We start from the raw sequence: 21,325 nt of genomic DNA on the forward strand, positions 1-21,325 counted from the left end.
TAACTCACTCTTACTTCATATTTCATTCCATGACTGTTAGTGATTGAAATACTGTCATTTTGTAACTACAGTCCAATTGCCTTAAGTTGCTTGTTATCCTAGGAAGGACTAAAAAAAAGAATCGGAGATTTGGGCCTCAATTAATAATGCTGTCGTGGCCAATATAGTATTTCATTATCATACACTTCTCTACTAACTTCATTTTCTTTCCTTGTCTTACCAAGAACCTCTCTTCTTTTCTACATCAATTTTTTTTCTCATATCTGTCCCTTTTCTTCATGTGTTCTGATACTTCCTCTCAATTTCTTTCATGCAGCTGTTGTCATATCTTCTGGTTTTGCTGCCATTTGTATCCTTATTATTTCCCATTTGTTGGTCATTTCTTCACTCTCACTCTCTACAAAGCCCAGGGTTTCAAGTCCTTTAATCAATGCCCACCATTTTAATTAGATTTCCTTTCTTTTTCATTTTGGCCCAACTTTTATTCCCCACATTTAGTTCCACATTTAGTCCAAATACAGAAAAAACCTTTCTCTTAATAATGTGAAGATGTTTGCCGTTGTTATGTTTAATGAAAACTGAAACTACAGCCAACAAAACAGAGCAAATAGTTCCACAAGTTGTGGAACTAAGTAAGTTTGATTTGCCTTAATTATTTGCTAGACTGCCAACTAAGCAAGACATGGTGAGACTTTGCTGACCTGAGCTGCAAGAACTTCTGATTGGCCAGGAACATACACAGTGATTGTTTGTTCTTTTAGCTAGGATTTTTTAAAATTTCTGACTGGAAAGTGTCTCACAATCTTATAGCTACTAAGAGGACAGATTTTTTTTTTTTTTTTAATAGGTCACATACACCCCTCTGGGCTAATAACCACATAGATTTGTAAAGCAGTATCTTCGCAACTTGTATATGGCTATAAAATTTATCTGAATATGATCAATGGATTCAAATTTTTGAAGGTGGAAGGCAAAGAAGAAAGAGAAAAAAAAAAAACAAAGGTGTGAGGTAGTCACATACATCTTAATTCTTTCAGATATTACACTCACACACAAAAAATGCTAGCTTTAATGTATTAGTCTCCTGATGCAAAAGCTATACATGTTCTAACAGAGAACAAGCCCACACGACAGATTGCTGAAATGGACTTCTTAGATACGTCTTCCCTCAGAGTTGAAAAAGATAAGAAATATACCACTAGCCTTGCTGAATTATCATCACACAGATTAGGAGGATTTGAAAGTCCTCTTACAAGGAGACATGTCTTCCCTTCTCCCCACTATATTAAGAAATAGCTAGCTTAATAAATTGAGGAGAATAACACACTTCATGTGAACACACAGTAACAGTAAGGAGTTTTAGACTGTTGGTCCAGATGCTACTTTGATTTATTTTTAATTCTACTGAAGGTTTTCTATACCTGATTTCTATATAATGTTTCTTTCAGGCTGGTAAGTGCGTGAATACGAACATCCACATTCTCATGCTGAATAGCTCTCATAGACAGCTGCAGTGTTGTCTGCAAGTCGGTGCTTTTGGAGGATTCCTGAACAAGGCATGACGTAAGAAGTTCAAGTTATATTTAACTTGAACACAGTTAAGCAGCATCTCAAAGAACACAAGTGAGAACACAGACAAACAACTACCTTTCTGCCTACATTCTCATCTATATCCATATACCACTGTCTTCCTGTCTATTTTTTTAAATGTTTTCTTCAAAAAGGTGCTATATTTACACTTTTGTGTAAATAGAATGATGGTGTAAATAAAAATTATTAAATCAGAAGAAAATGCTTTTCTTTGAGCACCTCTATCTAAAATCAAATTAATTTTTACTTTTGTTACCTCATTCCCACTGAATAATTGCTACTTCCCATCTACTACCTAACCATTCTGAGGGCAAGCAAAAGAAATGGACCATAGAGTACTCCTAAAAACAGACAAACTTTGTTACCTTTAAAGAGAATACGGAAGAGGGATCAAATTATAAGTAGCTTCTCTTGTAAGCTTCTCTTGTAACACATTCATTGCCATAGCTAATACTGCTGACTTTTAATCTTATAATCTCTTTAGTCTCAAAAAGATGAAAAGTCAGTGTTCAGAAGATGCTACAGAAACAAGCATGTTAAACGTAAGCGTATTTCACTCCTAAAGAAGAATCAGAACCTGCTTCGAAGTATTCCTGCAATACACAAATTCTGTTTTGTTGTGGAAGCAGATAAATACTATTTCCACTTAACAATAAACTTTACATGTTTTCCTCACTTGTCATGAATTTGATGCATTTAAATTAAACAAATAAATAAAACAAGCTGTACCTTTCTGTATTCCTGAAGGACGACCTGAATTTCTTTTAGTTCCGGAAGGTCAGGCAGAAAATATATTTCATGTAAAAAGTCTCGTACTGCATCCCTAATAGTTACAAAAAAAATATTGCAAAGAACATAGCAAGCATTAGTTGGATCAGAAAAATCTTTTAAAATCCATCAAAAGAAAGCAGTGAAATGTAATGACTAGAAGAACAAAGGCTTGAAAAGAAGGAAAAAGTAAATTCCATGAATTTTTAATCTAATTAAGTATACGTATTAAACAATTTGTTTCTCTTGTTACTCAACTAAGCCACAGGTATTTCTCCTCTATACTTCAAATTACTTCTTTTAAAAACAGTTCTTTCCAAAGCTTTCAAAGTTGCCATCCACCTCTACCAGGTATGGGTCTCCTTATTTTCGACACTGGCCAAAGGGTGAGACTAATCCCATTTGATGTGAATCAGTTCCAGTTTTCCTCATAAGAAAAGAAAACACACAACGAAAGAAAAGAATTTTGTGTTCCCAACATGAAAGAATCTCTTTCAATTTTGCGACTATGGGCTTCTAGAAGAGCCTTATTATTCATATTGTCACCTTTTATTTTGAATACTGTTGGTATGATACAGTGCAAGAAAAATGAAACCCCAGCAAAAGTAATCACGATATAAACTATCACCGTTCCTTAAAAAAAAAAAAAAAATCATAATTTTAAGCTACAAAACATAAGATGAAAAAGAATTAAGACTCAACATTGTCTTCAAAAAGGTTAAGTCATGAAAATTTAAGTCTTTTGTATTAGACTTTGATTTTATTTTCAGTTGGTGTGACCACTTGTGAAGAGGATGTATGAAATCTTACTCAACATTAAATTCTCTGCATTTCATAATTATAACTCTAATTATTGAAGGAAAGAAAGAACTCATTTCCTCCCTATTTCCAACTCTGTACACTTCTCTCTAGCTTAGAGCAAATGTTAGCAATCATTGTCATTCTGTTTGCGTGGGAATTCATTTTCCATACCAGCAGAAAAAACGTGGAAGTCTGAAAACCTGGCAGGGGGAAGTGTCTGAATGGGTTGTAAATTGGCCATAGCATCATATACTTTCATAAGGACAATATAAAAACATCTTTTCAGATGAGGCTATCACTTCTCAAATTTCAAAATCTCATTGCGATTTAGAGAAGTGGGACTTCTGAAGAACAACATACTATTTTGCAGAAAAACAATTTTTCTCGTCTCAGTGCTGGACAACTTTAATTTAGGGTTATCCCCATTCCTATTAGAGGGTTTAATCCATATAACTGAAAACATTTTGTACGGTACCTGTTCTCAACTATGAGAAAGTAAAATACTGCTGTAGTTTCCTTTGGTTGGATATGTATAAGGGGCAATAACGCTACTATCACATGACTAAGCAAGGAGCCAAGGTATGAATGGTCCAGACTTCGAACAAAACAATCCCAGGCTCTAAACAAGACAAGAAAACAATAGTAATCAATGATTCTTCTCTGCATAAAGACATTTTAGGTGAGTCATGAGAAGCATTTTAAGTTATTTCAGCTCTGTAGTTTAGATTATTATCTAGAACAAAACAAAACAGTGTATTTGAGGACAGAAATGGCAGGTATGTCACTGTTTGGGTACACTATCAGTTTACCTGCAACACAGTTCTGGAAAGTCATCCTTGTATCTTAGAGCTGTTCTCAGTGTAGTCATCATCTTCACTCTTACTGAACTGATGTGTTTGGGACCCATGAGCTTCATTAAAGACATAAGACTGTTTAAAGCCTAGACATAGAGAAAAGTCATTTTAGTGTATTAGATCTCAGTAAAACGCATACAAGCCATATTTTCTAATAAAACCAGGCTACCCTGGCTTAAGAAATCATAGCCTATAAGACACCAAATTCAGTTTGATGTTTCAATAAGAAATTTGAGGGTTAGAGGAAAAGAGAATGAAAGGGGTTCTGTCATGACAGGATTGTAACAGAAGTCATTATTTAGGCTGTTGACAGATTGATGAGGGAAGAACTGTGGACACCAAAGGAGTTCATGGTTATAGAAGTCTGTTGTAAGACATCATTGACTATATTTTCAAAACCTGCTCTTTTCAGCTTCTAAAATTTTGGACATATAGAGAAAACAAACAAACTTGCATTAAAAAAAAAAAAAAAAACAACCACCAAAAACAAACCATCAACAACAGAGCTGACACACAACTTCTGGCAGAAGTGATTGGTAAGCTTCAGGGAACAGGTAATAGCCTAGCTGTCAATGGGACTGATGAAAGACAGAAGAGAAATACTGAGATGCAGAAAAAGCAGGAGATATTTCAGTCATAGTAACACTGTACCAAACAAGGTAGTAAAACATCCAGCATGACAGATCAGTAGCACAGGAAGAAACCTGAGCTTGAGGAAAGGTCATGGAAAGGGAAACTCACCAAGAAAAAAAACAGAACAAGAAAAGATAGAAACAGCAGCAGGTGCAGCAGAAGAAATGCTATACAAATGAAGAAATTCAGAAAGCGTGAAGACATGGGGTTATGAAAATGATAGCATCTCAATGTGAATATCTGAGAAGCCAAAAGCTTCAAAGAACACCAGAGAAAATGCAAAAATGCAGTCCATCAATGTAAAGGTCATATGCATTCTAGCACTGAAAAATTCCCTACAGAAATAATCTGCACTACCTCTGTGAGGTGGCTAAAAGCCCCGTGTTAGAAGCGCTGCCTCAGCACAGCAGAATTTTCAGACTGTCTCACGGTGTGAGCTCTAATTTCTCTAAATGCTCTCTACTGTAAAGCTGAAAGGAGCTGTTCTGAGAAGGAAAACCAATAAAGCCCAATTTCTCTTGGATTTGCATCCTATTTTCTTTAGCTTTGCCCTTTGGTGCCCTTATAACCCTGTTCCCTGCAGTAACTGCAGTTTTCCCCCATACTCCCTCATCCTCCACTTTGTTTCTTTCACACACATAAATATACACTTGGTTTCCTCCTCTATAATTACTGGTTGAGTGACTTGTTACATATACCATGTCTGACTGAAATATGTACATTAGCTGACCATTAAAGAAACAAAACAAAACAAACTTTTGAGCTTACACAGAAGTCCTAGCCACAGTGAGACCATCAGTTTTCAAGAATCATGTGGAAACTTTAGTATCTTTGAGACTTCAATGACAGTTGCACAATCACGTAAGTATGTCTGGAATATTAAAATAGCTCTTGCTTATCTTTGTTTTAATATTCAAAATTAAGTTTACGTACCATTTTTTTATCCTCAATGCCAACACTGGAACTCAGTAACTGCATGTTAAAAAAAGCCAAGATACCAAGCAATTTAGGTTGCAGATAATCAGCCTGTGGAGGGGGCAGAGGGGAAAGGAAAAAAAAAAAGTAAAAAGCAAATAACCTTACTATTAACACATTCCTAAGCTTAAGAAATTTAAAAAAGCAAGTATGAAATGCTAATTCTGAAAGACAAATGAGAAGAATCCCAAATACATACACTGCTCCGTAAGAAATATCAGTGTTAATGAAAGACATCCCTATTAGGCTGCAGGGTTTTTTGTTTTAGTAGGATTTGGGGATTTGTGTATTTGTGAGTGTGGGGAGGTTGGTTTGTTTGTTTGGGTTTATTTTGTTTTGGTTTTTTTATGCATACTCAGTATGCACCTCCCTATTACAGGAACACTTAATATGAAATGCCGGCCTTTCATCCACTTTTTGCCTCGAATAAGTGATGTTCAGAGAATGTCAAATTGTCTTCACTCTCAGACTGGAGAAAAAAATTATGGAACAAAACTGAACATGAATATTTTGACGTCCTTACCATTTGTTCAGGTGATGTTATTTCTCTAGGTCCCTGATAGGGATCATCGTGAGATGCAAATGAAGCCAATATTGACAAACCATTGAAGACTTGTTGATAGTGTTCTCCTATACGCAGCAATAATTCATTATGCAGTCCCTGGTAGTCCTGTCTCAGCAAGCTGCCCAGTTCTATCTCGGTCTCATTCTATAATCAAATAGCAGACAGAAACCAAGTCTTCATTTCATCACAATGAAACTAGCATACTGAGAGACAGGAGGCATTGGACTCTGGTTGATTTACCATAGAAATCGAAGAAAAAGCTTCCAAACAGCTCAATGTTAGTTAAACCAAATTTTTAGAGTTTTTAAGTTTGCGAAGTATCTTATAATAGTTCCTCAGAGCCAACAGAACAGATTATAAATAACAAGAAGAACAAAACTTCTGCATATACAGTTTCCCCACCTATGCTTTGAAAGACCTAAATTTAAATAAAGCAGAAAGCTCACTATTCATCAATTTTTGCTCCTAATCTGCATGTATAATAGAGCAAATGCCAATTTACCTTGAGGTAATGAAGCGCCCGCTCAAGCTCATCCTTGGAGCAGGAACAGACCAAATGAGAGAATATGTATTTGAAGTTATTGATTAAAATTTCTCTTCGGTTTACATTCAGCTGTTTTGCTATTGTTCGAATAAGTGTGGAGGCTGCAGGACTAGCCTTGGCTGCAAGGTCAGGAAGCAAAACTTGTAGGGTCCGCTGGTAAATTAAGAACAACACTTAATGGAAACAACAAACAAACAAACAAAAACCTCCAAAACCCCAGGGTTCAGCTTTGTTCTGTTTGTGTCAGTACAGTACCACACGTCTCTGGTCATACATATGACCCTAGGTGTGAATAAAGAAGAACTTCAATGAGATGGAAATACCTAGTAAAAATGCAGATAAAATAAAAATAATTACTTAAGGAGGTGCTTCATCTAATCAATACTGAGAAACATGCAAACAAGAAGTGACCTAGCATTTTCCATGTCCATCCAGATACTCCACAAAAGGAAACCTTGGGGGGAGGGGGGCGGGGAACCACACCACAACAAAAAAACCAACACACCTACACACAACAACAGTCCCCCAACCTACCAGTCAACTAGAATACTGTTTACTTAACGGTTGTGCATTTCCCATCTACCGACAAGCAAAATACAAGCATGAGTATGAAGCTACTTAGGCTTCAAGTAACAGATATCTAGCCAGATCAGGAAGACATCCACAGAACAATAGCTTTCTTCATTTGAAACAAGAAAGCAGACACCATGCAAACATCACACCATACAAAGAATCCCTCCAAGTGCACTAAATCATTAATATAGATATACTCAATGAGTACTCATCATCTATCATACTTGAATTAGCTCTATAGCCATCACTGTAAATCCTTGATAAAACTGTTCTCTGTATTTGAGCTCCCAAGTATTCTATATTATAACAAACAACAGCAACCAGAGAAAAAAAAATTCAGATCTGTGACATTCACAGAAAATTGTGGACTAAAATAGAAATCCACAAGCACGCACACACACACAAAAAGAAAAAAAAAAACTCAAAAGTAAAAAGGACTGACCAACTTACTGAGAGAAAGCGATTTAGATCTGGAAAATCAAACACATTGGCAATCTCAGATAACATGTCCAGAGCCATTTCTCTCTGGTGAGCAGCTGTTTGTTTCTGTAGCTCATTACCCTGGCATGGAGCACTCAGTACTGCCATCTGGTTGGAGTGCAGGGATTCCACTAGAAACTAAGTATGAAGAAATATATATTTAGTATTATTTTCCCCTTTTTCGCTCTCTATAAATAAACAAGAGTTTCGCTCCTCTTTCTGTGCATCTGTTTTTCTTTCTCATTTATTGCTCATAGATCTATGATTATTACTTTGTGATAGAACTGATTATCATCCACTTAATAATTGCATTTAATTTTGCCACCCTGGATTCAGACATTGCATTATTAAAAAAATATTCAAAATTAGGTAAGTCTGCTTTTGATAATTTTCTTTTAAACAGAACTTCTGTCTTTAGGTAATGGGTATAACAAAAGAACAAATCAATCATGTCAGTATTATGCCTGTAAAACGCTGACTTCAATTCCAATTTTAAATCATAGCCTCTTATAGCAATGGTACCACAGAATGCAAGAAACTATATAGCTCCTCTGTTTCAGAATGACAGCATCTAGGGAATAAAAAAGAAAAACAATACTGTTGAGGAGAGAAGACCATGACAAAGTCAAAGATTTCCCATTCCTTCCTGAACGTTTGTGAGGGATTTTTTGTTTTGTTTTTCAAATCACCTCTTTCTTGTCCTATGAGATTTCACCTTGTAAAAATTTTTACCTTTAATACCATTTTCAAAATACACAAGAAGAACCTAAACATATGCCTTTCTAAACACCACCAACTCTTTTCTTTTTACCTGACAGATAGGCTTCTTGTACTGACTGAAAAAAGCTTGCAGTTTTATGGACTTGGCTGCCGCCAGGGATCGAATTTCTGTGTATGCTGCTCCAGCCACAGAAGCTGACTTGGACAACAAACAGTGTAACAAATGCAAGAGGGCAAATGGTACCAAATCTCCTTTTGATGCCCTTAGAAAGTAAGCAGAAGAAAAAGAATTAAAAAGGAAAAAAGAATCGTTGCATTGATAAAATGACTTAAGAATATACAATTACCATAACGCAAAATGACTCATCATTGTATTTGCATAGCTTATCTGTGCTTCCTATGGCAGGGCAGAAGAAAATGAGGAATATTCCATATCAATCAACAGCTTAATACAGTTGCAAAGGACTCTGGACAAAGGCTGACCTTGAAATAAGTAATTTAATCTTACACTTGAACAAAAAGTTACTTTGCATCACAAACTGATGGTACTTTGCAATTTTCAAGATACTATCAAAAATACCTTCCAATATCTCCTGTTGTGAGAATCAAGGTATCTTTAAGCTCATTATTTCTTGATATTTTGGCATTTGTATAGGCTTCTTTCATTCTTGAAACAAACAGCTGGAACACATGAAAACAAAACAAAACAAATAATTTTAGTGTGTTTGACATTAGTGAAACAAAAACCATAGTAAGTTAGGCAAAACAACCAAAAATAAATATTAATTCACCTCTTTTATGAATCCTTCTTCAGAGTCTAAGGATTCTAGTATGTCCTTTATGCAGTCACTGAAAGCCACTCTTACATCTTTGTCTGGATCTTCCATCAGATTTAATAAAGATCCAACAAGAATCTTCACACTGGACTCATCAGTGTTAAAATCCAGATGTTTGCAAAGATGAGGTATATTTTCTATAAATGCTGGGTGGCATGGATTGAAGGAGGAAAGGAAAAAATACTTTTAATGCTTTTTAAAAATCTATTGAAGTGCACAAAACAGTGATGCAAGTAAGCCATAAAGCACACTATATTTTTTTATCAAAAGAGTAAATATCGTCAAACCAGACAAGCTATTTAAAATTCAGATTTTATCAATTATTACATTTCTAGATATAGCCATAGACCAAAATTAAGCCAAGATAGTTCAAAAAGAATATCACTGACAACATCAAACATTAGCAGTGCTATCAACTGAAATATCAACTGAAATATAACATTTCAAGCACCATTATAGCTATAAAAAAAGCAATATAGAAAAAAAGGAATGGAGAAAGGTATGGAAGTAGTGACTTAGTACCTCATATAGAAGTGCAAAATGTTAATAAAAGTCAAGTCACACACCTAGCTTTACTGAACTGGATACTTTGTTCTCGAGGAGAATAAGAAATGGCTTGAAAATGCAGGCTTGCACAGAACAAGTTTTTTCATGAGCAGAAGTCACAGTAAGGCTGCTACACAAAATATCGTAAGTAACATGCTTGATAGCAGAGTCTGTTAAGGAAGGTCGCACACTGAATGTACCAGAAAGACAGCAAGATAATTTCCCAACTATAGCAGCACAAGCCTCCTTGACTAGCTCAGACTCATCTTTGATCTGATTTCTGAAAGGGAAACAAAAATGAAACCATTTTAATAGATCATTTACCTAGAAATTTTTATTTCTACATTATCTGAATTCTCTAACTATACTAGAAGTACTATTAGGACAATTTAAGGATCTGTCCCGCTAAATTATCTTTTTCCTTTTCAGATTACCCCCAAGTTCTATTAAATTTCTGAAGTAGCACTGGGCATGGTGAGTCTGGAATGTTATAAAGAAACTGAAGACTAGACACAATAGGACAGAAAATACCAAGACATATATACAAAAGGCAGAGAAATTGGAAAGATTTTAAGAGACATATGGACAAATATCATGTATATTTAACTGACAAAGATACCTCTTTTCCCCTCCTTAGTTTAAATTTATTAATTAGAAATGGGGTTTTCAACTAGTGAAGTAACTTGTATACTGACATGGTAAGCGAACACTATTCTATCATACAGACATTGTCACTTACACCTATCCTGTTGATACCTTACAATTTCTGAAACTGAGATCTAGCAAATTCTGGATGAAAGAGAAATAAATTATTTTGGTGCTTATACTACATTTCTTATTTGTCCGTTTTTCTTCTTGCTTGAAGACAGAAAAGCAGCATTAATACATACAAAAGAGCTTTGGGAATCATACTGCAGGACTGCACGCTTGGTGGATGAAGCAGGAGAGAGAATCCTTTAACACAAGTAGCCCGAATTACTTCATGGGGACTTTGTAGTGCCCAACAATAAATGGATTTCCTCCAATCCAGACAAGTGTTTCTTGGGAAGAGAGACAGAAGGAACACACAGTGTGACTGAGTTTGGGGTGCTAAAGAGAAAAGACAAAATAAAGCAGATAATTACGTGATTTAAACTTTGAGTATCATCAATCATTATGAGGGCAAAGAAAATAATTTTACTTTAGAACAATAATTCCAGAGAGATATTAGGTTTTATATACTTTAACATACTTACAGAAACCCTGTGCAGTTTTTTGACTCAAAACTAGAGGATCAAACCCAAAAGCAGATGGCTTAAAAGAAGAATCATCAGGGTGGCTGTAAATCCAGGGCAGAGACAGCAATCCACATAAGTTATCAAGAATCTGACCACTCAGTGGAATTTTCACTAGGGGGAAAAAAAAACAAAACAAAACAATACAACCCTCATACTTCTACAGCTCTGTATGGTTTGTAAAACAGATGCACATTTTATGTTCTTAATTTGCTACAAAATGTTATTTTTCCTATCAGCAAAGATTAGTATCACTATTCCCATATGTTGATATCCTACATTTTAGACATATAATAATAAATGATTTAGTGCTACATCAAAATAATCTAAAAATTTTATTAAACAGTTGACAGCATGTAATACATAAGCAGCAGAATGAATACAACTTCGGTATCTCTGGATTTGTACGAAGACACTCAGGTGGACTTTGGGATGGCTAGTAAGCTGAACTCGTAGTAACATTTTAGTCTTAGTAAAGTCTGTCCTCCATCCTACTAGCTACTTTTAAAAAAAACATGCAAGTACTTAATATTTTTACTACACTTCCTGCATGCCGTATTTGCTGAAGCTTGTCAGAAGCTTTGAAATCTTTGAGTGAAACAGAGATAGTAAGGCATTTTAAATGTTCATTTCTTTCTTGTGCATATTCACTGTCCCCATGTAGTCTCTTGTTCAGATAAAAATCAATAGAAGTACAGACAAAGACTAGTAAATCATGTTCAAAAAGAAATGCAAAGGAAGCTCTCTAAACAGAGAAGAATGCTCTTTTTCTTTTTATTTAACCTTTTTTGTACAGGAATTGCAGTTCTAACACAAGATCTATAATTTCAGTACCTGTACCACAACAGACCAATTTAGTCAGATGCATTCCTAATTTACAAATCCAATCAAAGACATGCTAGTTTAAAGGATTTCTCACCTTGTGCATACAGCAAAGCATCAAAGATTTTCACTATTCTGTCAATCACTTGTTCTAGGTTATCAATCTGCGTAGCAGCCTCTAACAGGTTTCTGCAGACTTTCACTACTCTTGTGATAAAATCAGAGGAAATCCATGTGAACTGTATATTCACCACTGAATCTGAGGAGCTCGGAGTATTCTTACATGTGTCAGAGTTACACAGATGAGTTACTTTATGATCTATGCTGTTAAAATAGAAACCATATGATCAGTGCAACAGACCATTAACATTTAATATTGTATTGCTCATAAGCAAAGTTACTATGAAAACGTACTTCTTCAAAACATACAGGACTTATCCAATACTTGTCCTGATACATGGACAGGCATTAAAGTAATCCACACAAATCATAATAACAGTTACAAGAAACTATTGGTCTCACGGTTTCACCTTGGTACCTTTACCTGGTAGAATTTGTTGGGGGAGAACAATGAACTATGCACAAAGCAGCTAGTCGCAGAATTACAGCAATCCCTTCTACAGTCTGAAGAATATCCGCTGTCAGAATTTCTTTCTCAAGGACAAATATTAAGGATGCAGCTTTCTTTGTGATGGCATTCCATAGAGTGCTCTTCAATTTCACATTTACAGGATTAAGTCTGCAATTTGACCACATTAATTATTTTCCAACACGCGCTTTTTTTTTTTTTTTTTTTCAGAAAAGGTAAATCATCATAGCAAAAACAGAGCTAATCCATGTTGGATACAGGATTAGGAAAATACCAAATGAAGCTTTATCTTAAATGTGCTCTTTGGGAGAACAAGATACTAACTCTGAAGTTAAGTATGATGCAAATCAGACTCACCTGAAAGGCTATAAAGGTATAACTCTACAATCCTTGGAAGGTCATGGTGACCAGGGTGGTTCCTGATGGCTATAAAAAGGCAAACGTTACACCCACCTTCAGGAAAGGCAAAAAAAAAAGGATTCAAGGAACTATAGGCCTGCCAGCCTAACCTCATTCCCTGGGAAGGTTATGGAAAAAGTCTTCCTTAAACTCATTTCTAGCCATACAAGGGACAAGATACTGGGAACAGCCAGCACGTATTTACCAAGGGCAAATCATGCCAGACTAACCTGATTCCTTTCTACAATGAGACAGGTAGCTCTGTGGATAAAAGGAGAGCTGCTTATTCGAAGGACCTCAACTGGCTGAAAAACTAGGCTGACAAGAACCTCATAAAGGTCAACAGAGACATACGAAAAGTCCTGCAACTGGCACAAAAAACCCCGTGCAACAGAACAGGTTGAGGGCTGACTGGCTAGCAAGCAGCTTTGGAGAAAAAGACCCAGTGGACTTGTGGAAAACTTGAATATAACAGCCATGTTATATTCTTTGTTGCAAAGAAGGTCAACTACATACTGGGCTGTATTATCAAGAGTGAAGGCTGATCATGAGCCCACACCTGGAGTGCAGCATGCTGGAGCCAGTTTTGAGTGCCCAATACAAGAAAGAGATCAACATGCTGGAGCAAGTCCAAGATAATCAGGGAGCTGAAGCACAGCACAAGGAAAGGCTGAGAGAACTGGCTTTGTTCATCTGAGAACAACCTGCTTTAAGCACGTCCAGTGCAACAGCATAGCCACATACATGGTTCTGTCATTCTGCATGTATTTTCTCAGCTTTTCTGTTTTCAGTGTGTAAAAATGAAAATAATTTGCATTGAACATATTAAAATATAGTCTCTTTAACTGAAGTTTGGCTTAAAAATCATCTGTAGATTCTGATCCTTCAAAACATCATTTAGATCGTTCCTCAGAAGATCTTTAAATGTGGCTGTTATCAAGAAACTACCTCAAAAAAGTTGTCATTTGTTATTCTTCACTAGCCAAATTACTATAAAAGTAGTTACTGAATAAGTGTCATACATCACTGGTGTAGGTGATTTCTTTGGATGCTTTGTTGGTAGGCTTAGTCGTCGTCTTTTCTCTGGAACTTCATCACTGCTGCTGCTGTACCCATCAGTATCAGAAGTATCTAGCTGGTTCTGATGAAGCTCCTGAAAGATTTCTTCCATTTCTGTTTTTAATGCTGTATAAAGTGGACTCACCAGATACTGGGAACGACAAACAACAGAGGTACCATGATGGATGCTATGCCTTACTTGTCAAAGACATGATATTATTGTTTCTAACTTAAAATATAAAATTTCAAAATATTATGGTAACAAAGTTCTTAAAAACCTTTCTGTTCAAAAATCTTAATGACAAGATGAAAACTCTCATAAGCAATGAAGTTTCCTGTGTTCCTACCAGAGAGAACGCAGCTTGTACAGCCGTTGCCCAGTTCTTGCTATAATACCTTGCTACCAAAGCCATCAAGACAGACACCCTGAGTTTCAGAGACAATAGATATGATACGCATGTGGGTGTATAGGGTAGAGAGAACACTCAGCATATCAATACCTCATTATTAACACCTCTTTATGGTTTTAAAGTAAAAGAGGGTACATTTAGATTGGACATAAGGAAGAAATTTTTTATGATGAGGATGGTGACACACGGGAACAGGTTGCCCAGAGAGGTGGCAGATGCCCCATCCCTGGAAACATTCAAGGTCAGGTTGGACGGGGCTCTGAGCAACCTGATCTAGTTGAAGATGTCCCTGCTTATTGCATGGGGGGTGACTAGATGGACCATTAAGGGTCCCTTCTAACCCAAACTATTCTATGATTCTATTTTAATTCAAACGTTTCTGTCTGCCTGTCCAACAAATATGACTAAAAGCATATGGTTAGAAAGTAAGAGCAGCTCAGATGAAGGGAAATTACTTGTAAAGCTGCCCTTATATGAGCATACTCTGTGCCTTACCTCCATTTTATACTATGATTACAGACAGGCCCTTGTGCCTGCATAGCTTCCCAATAGTTTAATACATCTGAAAAACATAGGGTCCAGCTACCTCCAACTAATTAAAGAACTCTGACCTGTACAAATATGTGAAACAGCTGAGAAACAAGGAGTATCGATCTAATTATGCAACTAAAAATAGCATTTCCTAGATTTTCCTCTTTGCACAGATGTAGGTTTTTGTACATTATCCATTCACATGATAAATACAGTTTTTAAAATTAACCTACCTCTTGTTCTTCCTGAGTTCCAAGCACATTCACAAAAATTCCGCATATGGTACTGATATGGACTTTTCTTACTTGTAAGGCAGATTCGTAGCCAGTTGGAACAAACTCCAAAAAATATTGCAGTATATGGCAAAAAGCAGCTTTCAGCTTTTCAGACTGAAGACACCTAAACACATCACCTTCAAACAATGCACAGAGCTTCTCTAGCAGCATATTCAAGTAGACGGGTTCAATATTTTTGTAAGAATCTGCTTCAAAAGGCAACAATGTCCTCACCAACAGTAAGAGTGGTTCTCCAAAGAGTTCCGATTCTTCAGTACCCATTTCAAGTGCTGACTGTAGAATTCCAAAAAAGACTGTGAAGAAAACACTGGCCAGCTGTTCTGGAGGTCCTCCTAAATGAATTAATCTTACTAAAAACTTCATTGCCAAAGCTTTAACTTTTGGACTGCCATACTCCAACAGGGAGCAGCCTATCCCCCACAGAATAATATCTTGTCTTACAAAAAACACATCTGCAACAATATCTGTCAGAATAGACATTAATATAACTTCCAAACATTCTACATTGGGCATACCCATCAGCTGTAATGGTGCCAATCTTAAATATCCCACATTGTCACTTGTATTGCTTGAAAATCTCTTTACGGTCACTGGCCAGACCAGTACATCTCCACAGACTTGCTTTTGTGCATCTCTTTCATGCAGGAAGATTAAGTCTTGAAAAAGCTGTAGCAAGTCTTTTGTTAGTACTTCAAAAATGGAGCAACTCTTCATTTTAAACAGAAAAAGTAAAGAACAAATGACGTCACAGATGTTCTTGTGCAACGTGTTGCAATTTGGAGTTGCAGCAATTCGGAGAAGCCTTCTTATGATCCAGTTACTAAATTCTAAGACAATAAAAAAGAAACAGCAAACAGAAAATTATTAAGATAAAAACCAAAACCTCCTATTACAAGCACCTCCTTGAGAGCAGGTTGCTCATCAGTAAAACAAAAGAAAACTCCTTGAGATATATGCGTGTAGGCTTAGTAAACAGACAACCTTCACTGGGACATTTATTCAGCAGATCTTACTGAAAAAGAGGAAAACGGGAGGTGGGAGGTGCATGGGGGGGAGGGGGAAGGCAGACATTTTACACTGGGTAGTTCCATATATTTTCCTCTGTCAAAAGAACCCTCAGGCAATTAATACATGTACAGGATATCTCATCAACATGATCCGGCTAATATCACTAAGCAATGGTAATGAATAAGGTCAAACTCTGTCCTGATAAATTTCCATTATCACAAGTGCAAAACAATTCACAATATTAAAAGTCTATCATAATATTCACTTACTCATAAATACGTAATGCTGAACTTAAGAATCTACTTCTTCCCCATTTTTGTTCTTCTGTATGATCCCATTGTTAGCAAATTTAAATCCTGAAAACATCAAGCTTCAACACAAACATTTTCAACCAACTCACCAATGCAACTGCATTTGGTTTCCTCCTGATTTCCATCCATGTTTACAAACATAAGAGGGGAAGATTTCATGATATGTTGAATAAAATCAAGCAACATTACAGAACTTGGCTGTGAATCTGATTTCTTAAGCAGTTCCAAAGCAACTTTAAAAAAAAAGGAGACACATTTCTGAATTAGCATTGCAATAAGTCAACTTCAGAAATTTTGTTCACACCTAAAGAGAAAGAAGAAATTTATTACATAAAATACTATGATACGGTATTAAACCTGTAAAATTATCTATTGGGAGTGTGCTTTATTAGTCCATGATAATGATTTTGTGCATATTGTAAACCCGCTATGTGACACCAAAATGTATGAGAAAAAATATAAATTACTCAGCTTAGATATTATTCATTAACACTACATGCATTAACATTTAGTTAGTATTACATCCAACTGTTTGGTAAGTGAAGAATAGCAAATAGTTAACATTTTAGTTTTTAATCACACAATTTTCCCTAGGTTTATGATCTTTGTAGGAAAAAACCTCTAAGAATTGTTCTAAATCTCCAAGAAATAGAAGTTTTAAAATGGTAACTTCAGCTTTTAAATGGTAACTTAAATCAGAAAGTTTAGCAAAATACTAAACATATCTAATGATGCTGTACAGCTCCATTGAAAAAGGTATCTGAATCACATCAGATTTATCGAATTCCACATGGTTAGTTAGCATAAGAAGGAAACTGTCTCAGATTCAGATAGCAATTAACCAGAAAAGTTACATAGTAATGATAAAATACAAGACTTATGTATTCAAAAGCAGTACCTAAAGCAGATTGGCTTTTTGGTTTTATTTTTATAGCCTTCCCTTTCAGGACTATAAGAGAATTAACAAATACATCATCTGAAGAGTAACATGGGTAAGATATTTAAATTGATCAATTCACTAGACAAAAGATCAGTCTTGCTGTGATAGCTACATGAAATTATAACTTGGAAAGAGTAAGTTACCCTTATAGTGATTCTCCTTGATGCAAATGTACAGATAACTACAAATGATAATTTTGTAGTTTATGTATTTCATAATTACCAAAATGTTGTTAAATTCCTTTAATAATTGGAAGGTTAACATGATTTAAGGAGTACTAAAATAAGGCTTTGTTAGAATTCTAGAATTAAAAATAAAGCTGTTTACATCAAAGTATTTCAATTCTGAAAGACCCTGTGAGTATTAAGACTTGCAAGCCATATTACTCAATGAACAATTACATTACATGACACTCCTGATTACGAGCATTTATATTCATACAATCCTGCACTGCATTTCCCACCTCCTTTTTTTGGTTTTTTTGACTTAAGTTACTTCACATCGTAATAGAAAATACTTCATCATGGAAGTTATTAAAAAATAAGTCATAAATGGTATTGCATTCAACTACTAAATCTTTGTTGAAATGAGAATCGTAACTTTTTTTTTGGCAGGAATTACTTAAAGCAGATAATAATTTTAAAAGATAGGGACGTAATAGATGTAATACTTACCAACATCTACATCTGTAAGAATTCGGTCAATGAACTGGCAGAGTATTTGTCTTGGTTTCTGCACAACTGTATTGTATTCTTCTGGACTAGCACTAAAATTAAAAGTACATTATTCTGACATCCATTATAGAACACAATGTTAAAAACTGATATTTTTTTTTTTAATTCTTCAGAAATACAAAGTTTTATGAAGTGCTAAAGATCATTTAATTTTGTTAGGCAATTATGTTTGATATATATTAAACCCATATTTGACAGATTAAGAGATATATGCATTTACTACCAAGTAACAAACCAGCTTTGATGCAGAAAAAAAATAAAATTAAGGACCTGTCTCACCTTTGGAATTAACCAAAATTATTCAACTGATTAGCCACTAATACCCTGGGTAAGAGGTGTCAATAGCTCAGGTGACCAAGATGGCAGCTAGCTCTTGTCATGTTAAATCTTCAACATACAATTGTACCTCCATATCAACTAGCTGCCTACCACAAAACAAAGCTGCAGTCTTGATGCTGCCATTAAAACTTCAGAACCAAACATTTTCAAGGTCTCTTAATTCTCAATGAAACCACACTATAAAGACAACGGAAGTCCCCAGGACGCAGGATGCTATGCAGGCCAACACGCCTCTCCCATCAGGTTCTACCAGCACCACCCGTGAGGGAGGGAGCAACCCTGGCAGGTGGCGGGAGGAGAAGGCCACTAGGATGAGGGGAGAGCGCAGGCCCAGCCCTAGGAGACCTCACACAGCAGTGGGGAAGGAACCTACTTTTCCACCTCCCCACGCCACACACTGATGCCGAGGCCAGCCGCGCTTCCCCCCACCCCCACCCCACCCCACCCCCCAAGGCGGGGGCTAGGTCCGTCCTACCTGGCCAGCTCCCGCAGCGCCGGGATCATGGAGGCCATCTCCAGGCCCTGCTCGGCCATGGCTCCCGCTTTAAAACAGGCCGCGCGCCGCCAAGGCGGGAACTGTGTGACGGCGCCTGGCAGGACCCAAAATTCCTCCGACGTCGAACGGGCGGCCGCGCCCCCCCGCGGCGCTGCTGAAGTTTAACCGCTTCGTTGCCAGACGAGAGCGCGGCCACGGCAGCTCGATGCCCAGTTTCTAATGGCCTCCCACGGGGACCCCGCTGCCCCAGCAGGGCTCTCCTCCACGGTGCAATGGACAGACAGGTAACAACCGAGCAGGGACCGAGCGCACCCCGCCGAGCCGCGGCCGCTTCCCGGCACGGGCACTGAGGGGCTGCCGGGAGCGCCAGCGGAGTTCGGCCACGACAGGCGCCTCGGCGCAGCACGGACTGCGGCTGTAGGGGACTCGCCGCGCACAGCGTGGGAGGGAAGTGCCGCAGTTTTGAGGGTGGCTTAAAATGAGGCGGGGAGCGGCCCGGGTCTGAGGGGCGGCGAGAAGGAAACTTTGGTGCTGGCTGAGAAACCGCCGCTAAAGCAGCTCACTGCCCGCCCGGGCCGGCCATGGCGGCACGCTTCTCAGGGTGCCCCGGCGTCCTACCGCCCCGCAGGCCGGGCGCAGCCGCGGGCTCGGAGGCCTTTAACCCGGTCAGGTGTGAGACGAGTCCCCCGGGCCGCAGAGAACAGCCCCGAGCGACCCCCGCCTCGGCCCGCCCCTGCTGCCGGCCGCCCTGCCATTGGCCGCCGGCGCTGCGCGTCCGCCCGCCCCGCCCCGCCCCGCCGGCAGCAGGTGGCGGCGGGCCCTGGCGGGCCGCGGCACTGCGGGAGGCGGCAGCCGGCGGCGGGTGGGCAGGTAGGGAGCGAGGCGCCGGTGGTCAGTCCTCGGTGTCACCCCTTCACCGTGTCCGGTGGGAGGAGGTGGAAGGGGCGAGCCCGGCTTGCTTGGCTGGCGGGAGGGCGCGTGCTGGCAGGTGTGGGGACTCGGCGCCCACCGGCTCAGCGCTCCTCTCTGCAGGTAGCGGTGAGGAGCGTACTTAAACAATATTTTAAATATTGCTTTTTTGTTTTCTTTTTTTTACTTTTAGCGTATGTTGCTTTCTGTTTATATTCCTTTCAGGGAGTGAGCGCGTTTAAATGCATAACGTATGAAATGTTTTGAGAAGAAACCCGAAAGGCTACTTAAACATCATACAGCGTGTGGCGAGTTACGTGGTGCCTTACACCAGAGAGGAACGTGTGTTCTAGTAGCAGGCCTGGGATGTGCTGGTGAATGTAAGGTTATGACCCCCGCGTGTGGGCCCTACCTATGTAGCAAGTCTGCAAGACTTCAGAGTATAAAAGGATAAAGTAAGGGGGGTTATGTATAGATAGGAATAGCAGGGAGAGTATGTGAGGAGAAATTGGAGTCTGAGCTTTGTTTTTCTAATTAGGAGGTACAGCTCTTTCTGCATTTGTTTATGAACTTTGTCTTAGCGTGGTTTCTCTGCTGAAATAAAATCCTCTCGGAGGCTTCTAATTCTGTTGCCTGTTTCCACTGTGCTAGGGCTATGTCTCTTGCATGTAAAACGCTCCACAAAGTGGGTGCATGTGTGTATTTAATTTCAGATAGATGCTTTCAGGGAAACCTATTACTAATTTTTCATTCATAGCTGGTTATTTTTGTCCTGCAAAATATAGGTATGCTGTTTCATTAAAAATTCTGCTGACCTTTCAAAGGTTGCTAACATGGGAAGGACCTGGAATACTTCAAGAAATTTTACAAAATGTTACTGGGTTTTATCTTAGTTTGTTTTTCAACACATATTGCAATGTTTTCTACCAGCTGACTTTATAAATATTAGTCTTTCAAGAGTCATTCCTAGAGAGAAAGCAGAAACCATGTACCTTTACGTGTTTTGTTAAGTAGAACTTTAATGGTCCAGGAAGACCAAGTATGCCTGGGTTTTGTTATCAGTGTTAGTTTGAACACAAAATTTTCTACACAATTTCAATTAAAAAAATCCATTTATTTTGAAAACAACATTCTGAGTGTAAACTTCCAAGCCTGAGACAACAATCACACTAAGAAAGGTATCAATTGCACTACTTGCTAATTTGATGTAGAGTTAAAATTCCCATGTCATCCCTGATAAACTTAAGAAAGATAGCAAGGTATCTGTTGGGAACTTAGGAGAATTTGAGCAGGCTATATTATTCTTTAGCTTTCAATCCTAAG

General features: G+C 37.9%; 2 protein-coding genes across 7 annotated transcripts in view; one reads left to right on the forward strand and one right to left on the reverse strand.

The window, feature by feature from the left end:
• The window catches only part of ATR (ATR checkpoint kinase), a 43,803-nt gene extending 24,524 nt beyond the window's left edge, over positions 1 to 19,279 (reverse strand). For 2 of the 4 annotated variants that reach the window (XR_012674842.1, XM_075158272.1), the window contains exons 1-21: positions 19,073 to 19,279; positions 18,199 to 18,290; positions 16,674 to 16,817; positions 15,203 to 16,092; positions 13,992 to 14,179; positions 12,526 to 12,720; positions 12,079 to 12,305; positions 11,121 to 11,273; positions 10,776 to 10,974; positions 9,906 to 10,165; positions 9,295 to 9,485; positions 9,084 to 9,184; positions 8,595 to 8,766; positions 7,754 to 7,921; positions 6,689 to 6,883; positions 6,145 to 6,330; positions 5,580 to 5,672; positions 3,969 to 4,099; positions 3,635 to 3,778; positions 2,320 to 2,413; positions 1,422 to 1,547 (exon numbers count right to left, since the gene is read on the reverse strand). Coding sequence is in view for 3 of the 4 variants with exons in the window: in XM_075158272.1 (XP_075014373.1) it covers positions 1,422 to 1,547; positions 2,320 to 2,413; positions 3,635 to 3,778; positions 3,969 to 4,099; positions 5,580 to 5,672; positions 6,145 to 6,330; positions 6,689 to 6,883; positions 7,754 to 7,921; positions 8,595 to 8,766; positions 9,084 to 9,184; positions 9,295 to 9,485; positions 9,906 to 10,165; positions 10,776 to 10,974; positions 11,121 to 11,273; positions 12,079 to 12,305; positions 12,526 to 12,720; positions 13,992 to 14,179; positions 15,203 to 16,092; positions 16,674 to 16,817; positions 18,199 to 18,290; positions 19,073 to 19,131 (4,008 nt within the window). In the remaining variant the exon portion in view is untranslated. The remainder of the gene's footprint in view (positions 1 to 1,421; positions 1,548 to 2,319; positions 2,414 to 3,634; positions 3,779 to 3,968; positions 4,100 to 5,579; positions 5,673 to 6,144; positions 6,331 to 6,688; positions 6,884 to 7,753; positions 7,922 to 8,594; positions 8,767 to 9,083; positions 9,185 to 9,294; positions 9,486 to 9,905; positions 10,166 to 10,775; positions 10,975 to 11,120; positions 11,274 to 12,078; positions 12,306 to 12,525; positions 12,721 to 13,991; positions 14,180 to 15,202; positions 16,093 to 16,673; positions 16,818 to 18,198; positions 18,291 to 19,072) is intronic. The other 2 variants (XM_075158274.1, XM_075158273.1) reach the window with 2 other exon arrangements.
• PLS1 (plastin 1) overlaps positions 19,274 to 21,325 on the forward strand; it is a 47,234-nt gene continuing 45,182 nt past the window's right edge. For all 3 annotated transcript variants that reach the window (XM_075158298.1, XM_075158296.1, XM_075158297.1), the window contains exon 1: positions 19,274 to 19,377. The gene's annotated coding sequence lies outside the window, so the exon portion shown is untranslated. The remainder of the gene's footprint in view (positions 19,378 to 21,325) is intronic.

This window comes from Calonectris borealis, chromosome 9 (genome assembly GCF_964195595.1).
Source record: "Calonectris borealis chromosome 9, bCalBor7.hap1.2, whole genome shotgun sequence".
Classification (NCBI taxonomy): Eukaryota; Metazoa; Chordata; class Aves; order Procellariiformes; family Procellariidae; genus Calonectris; species Calonectris borealis.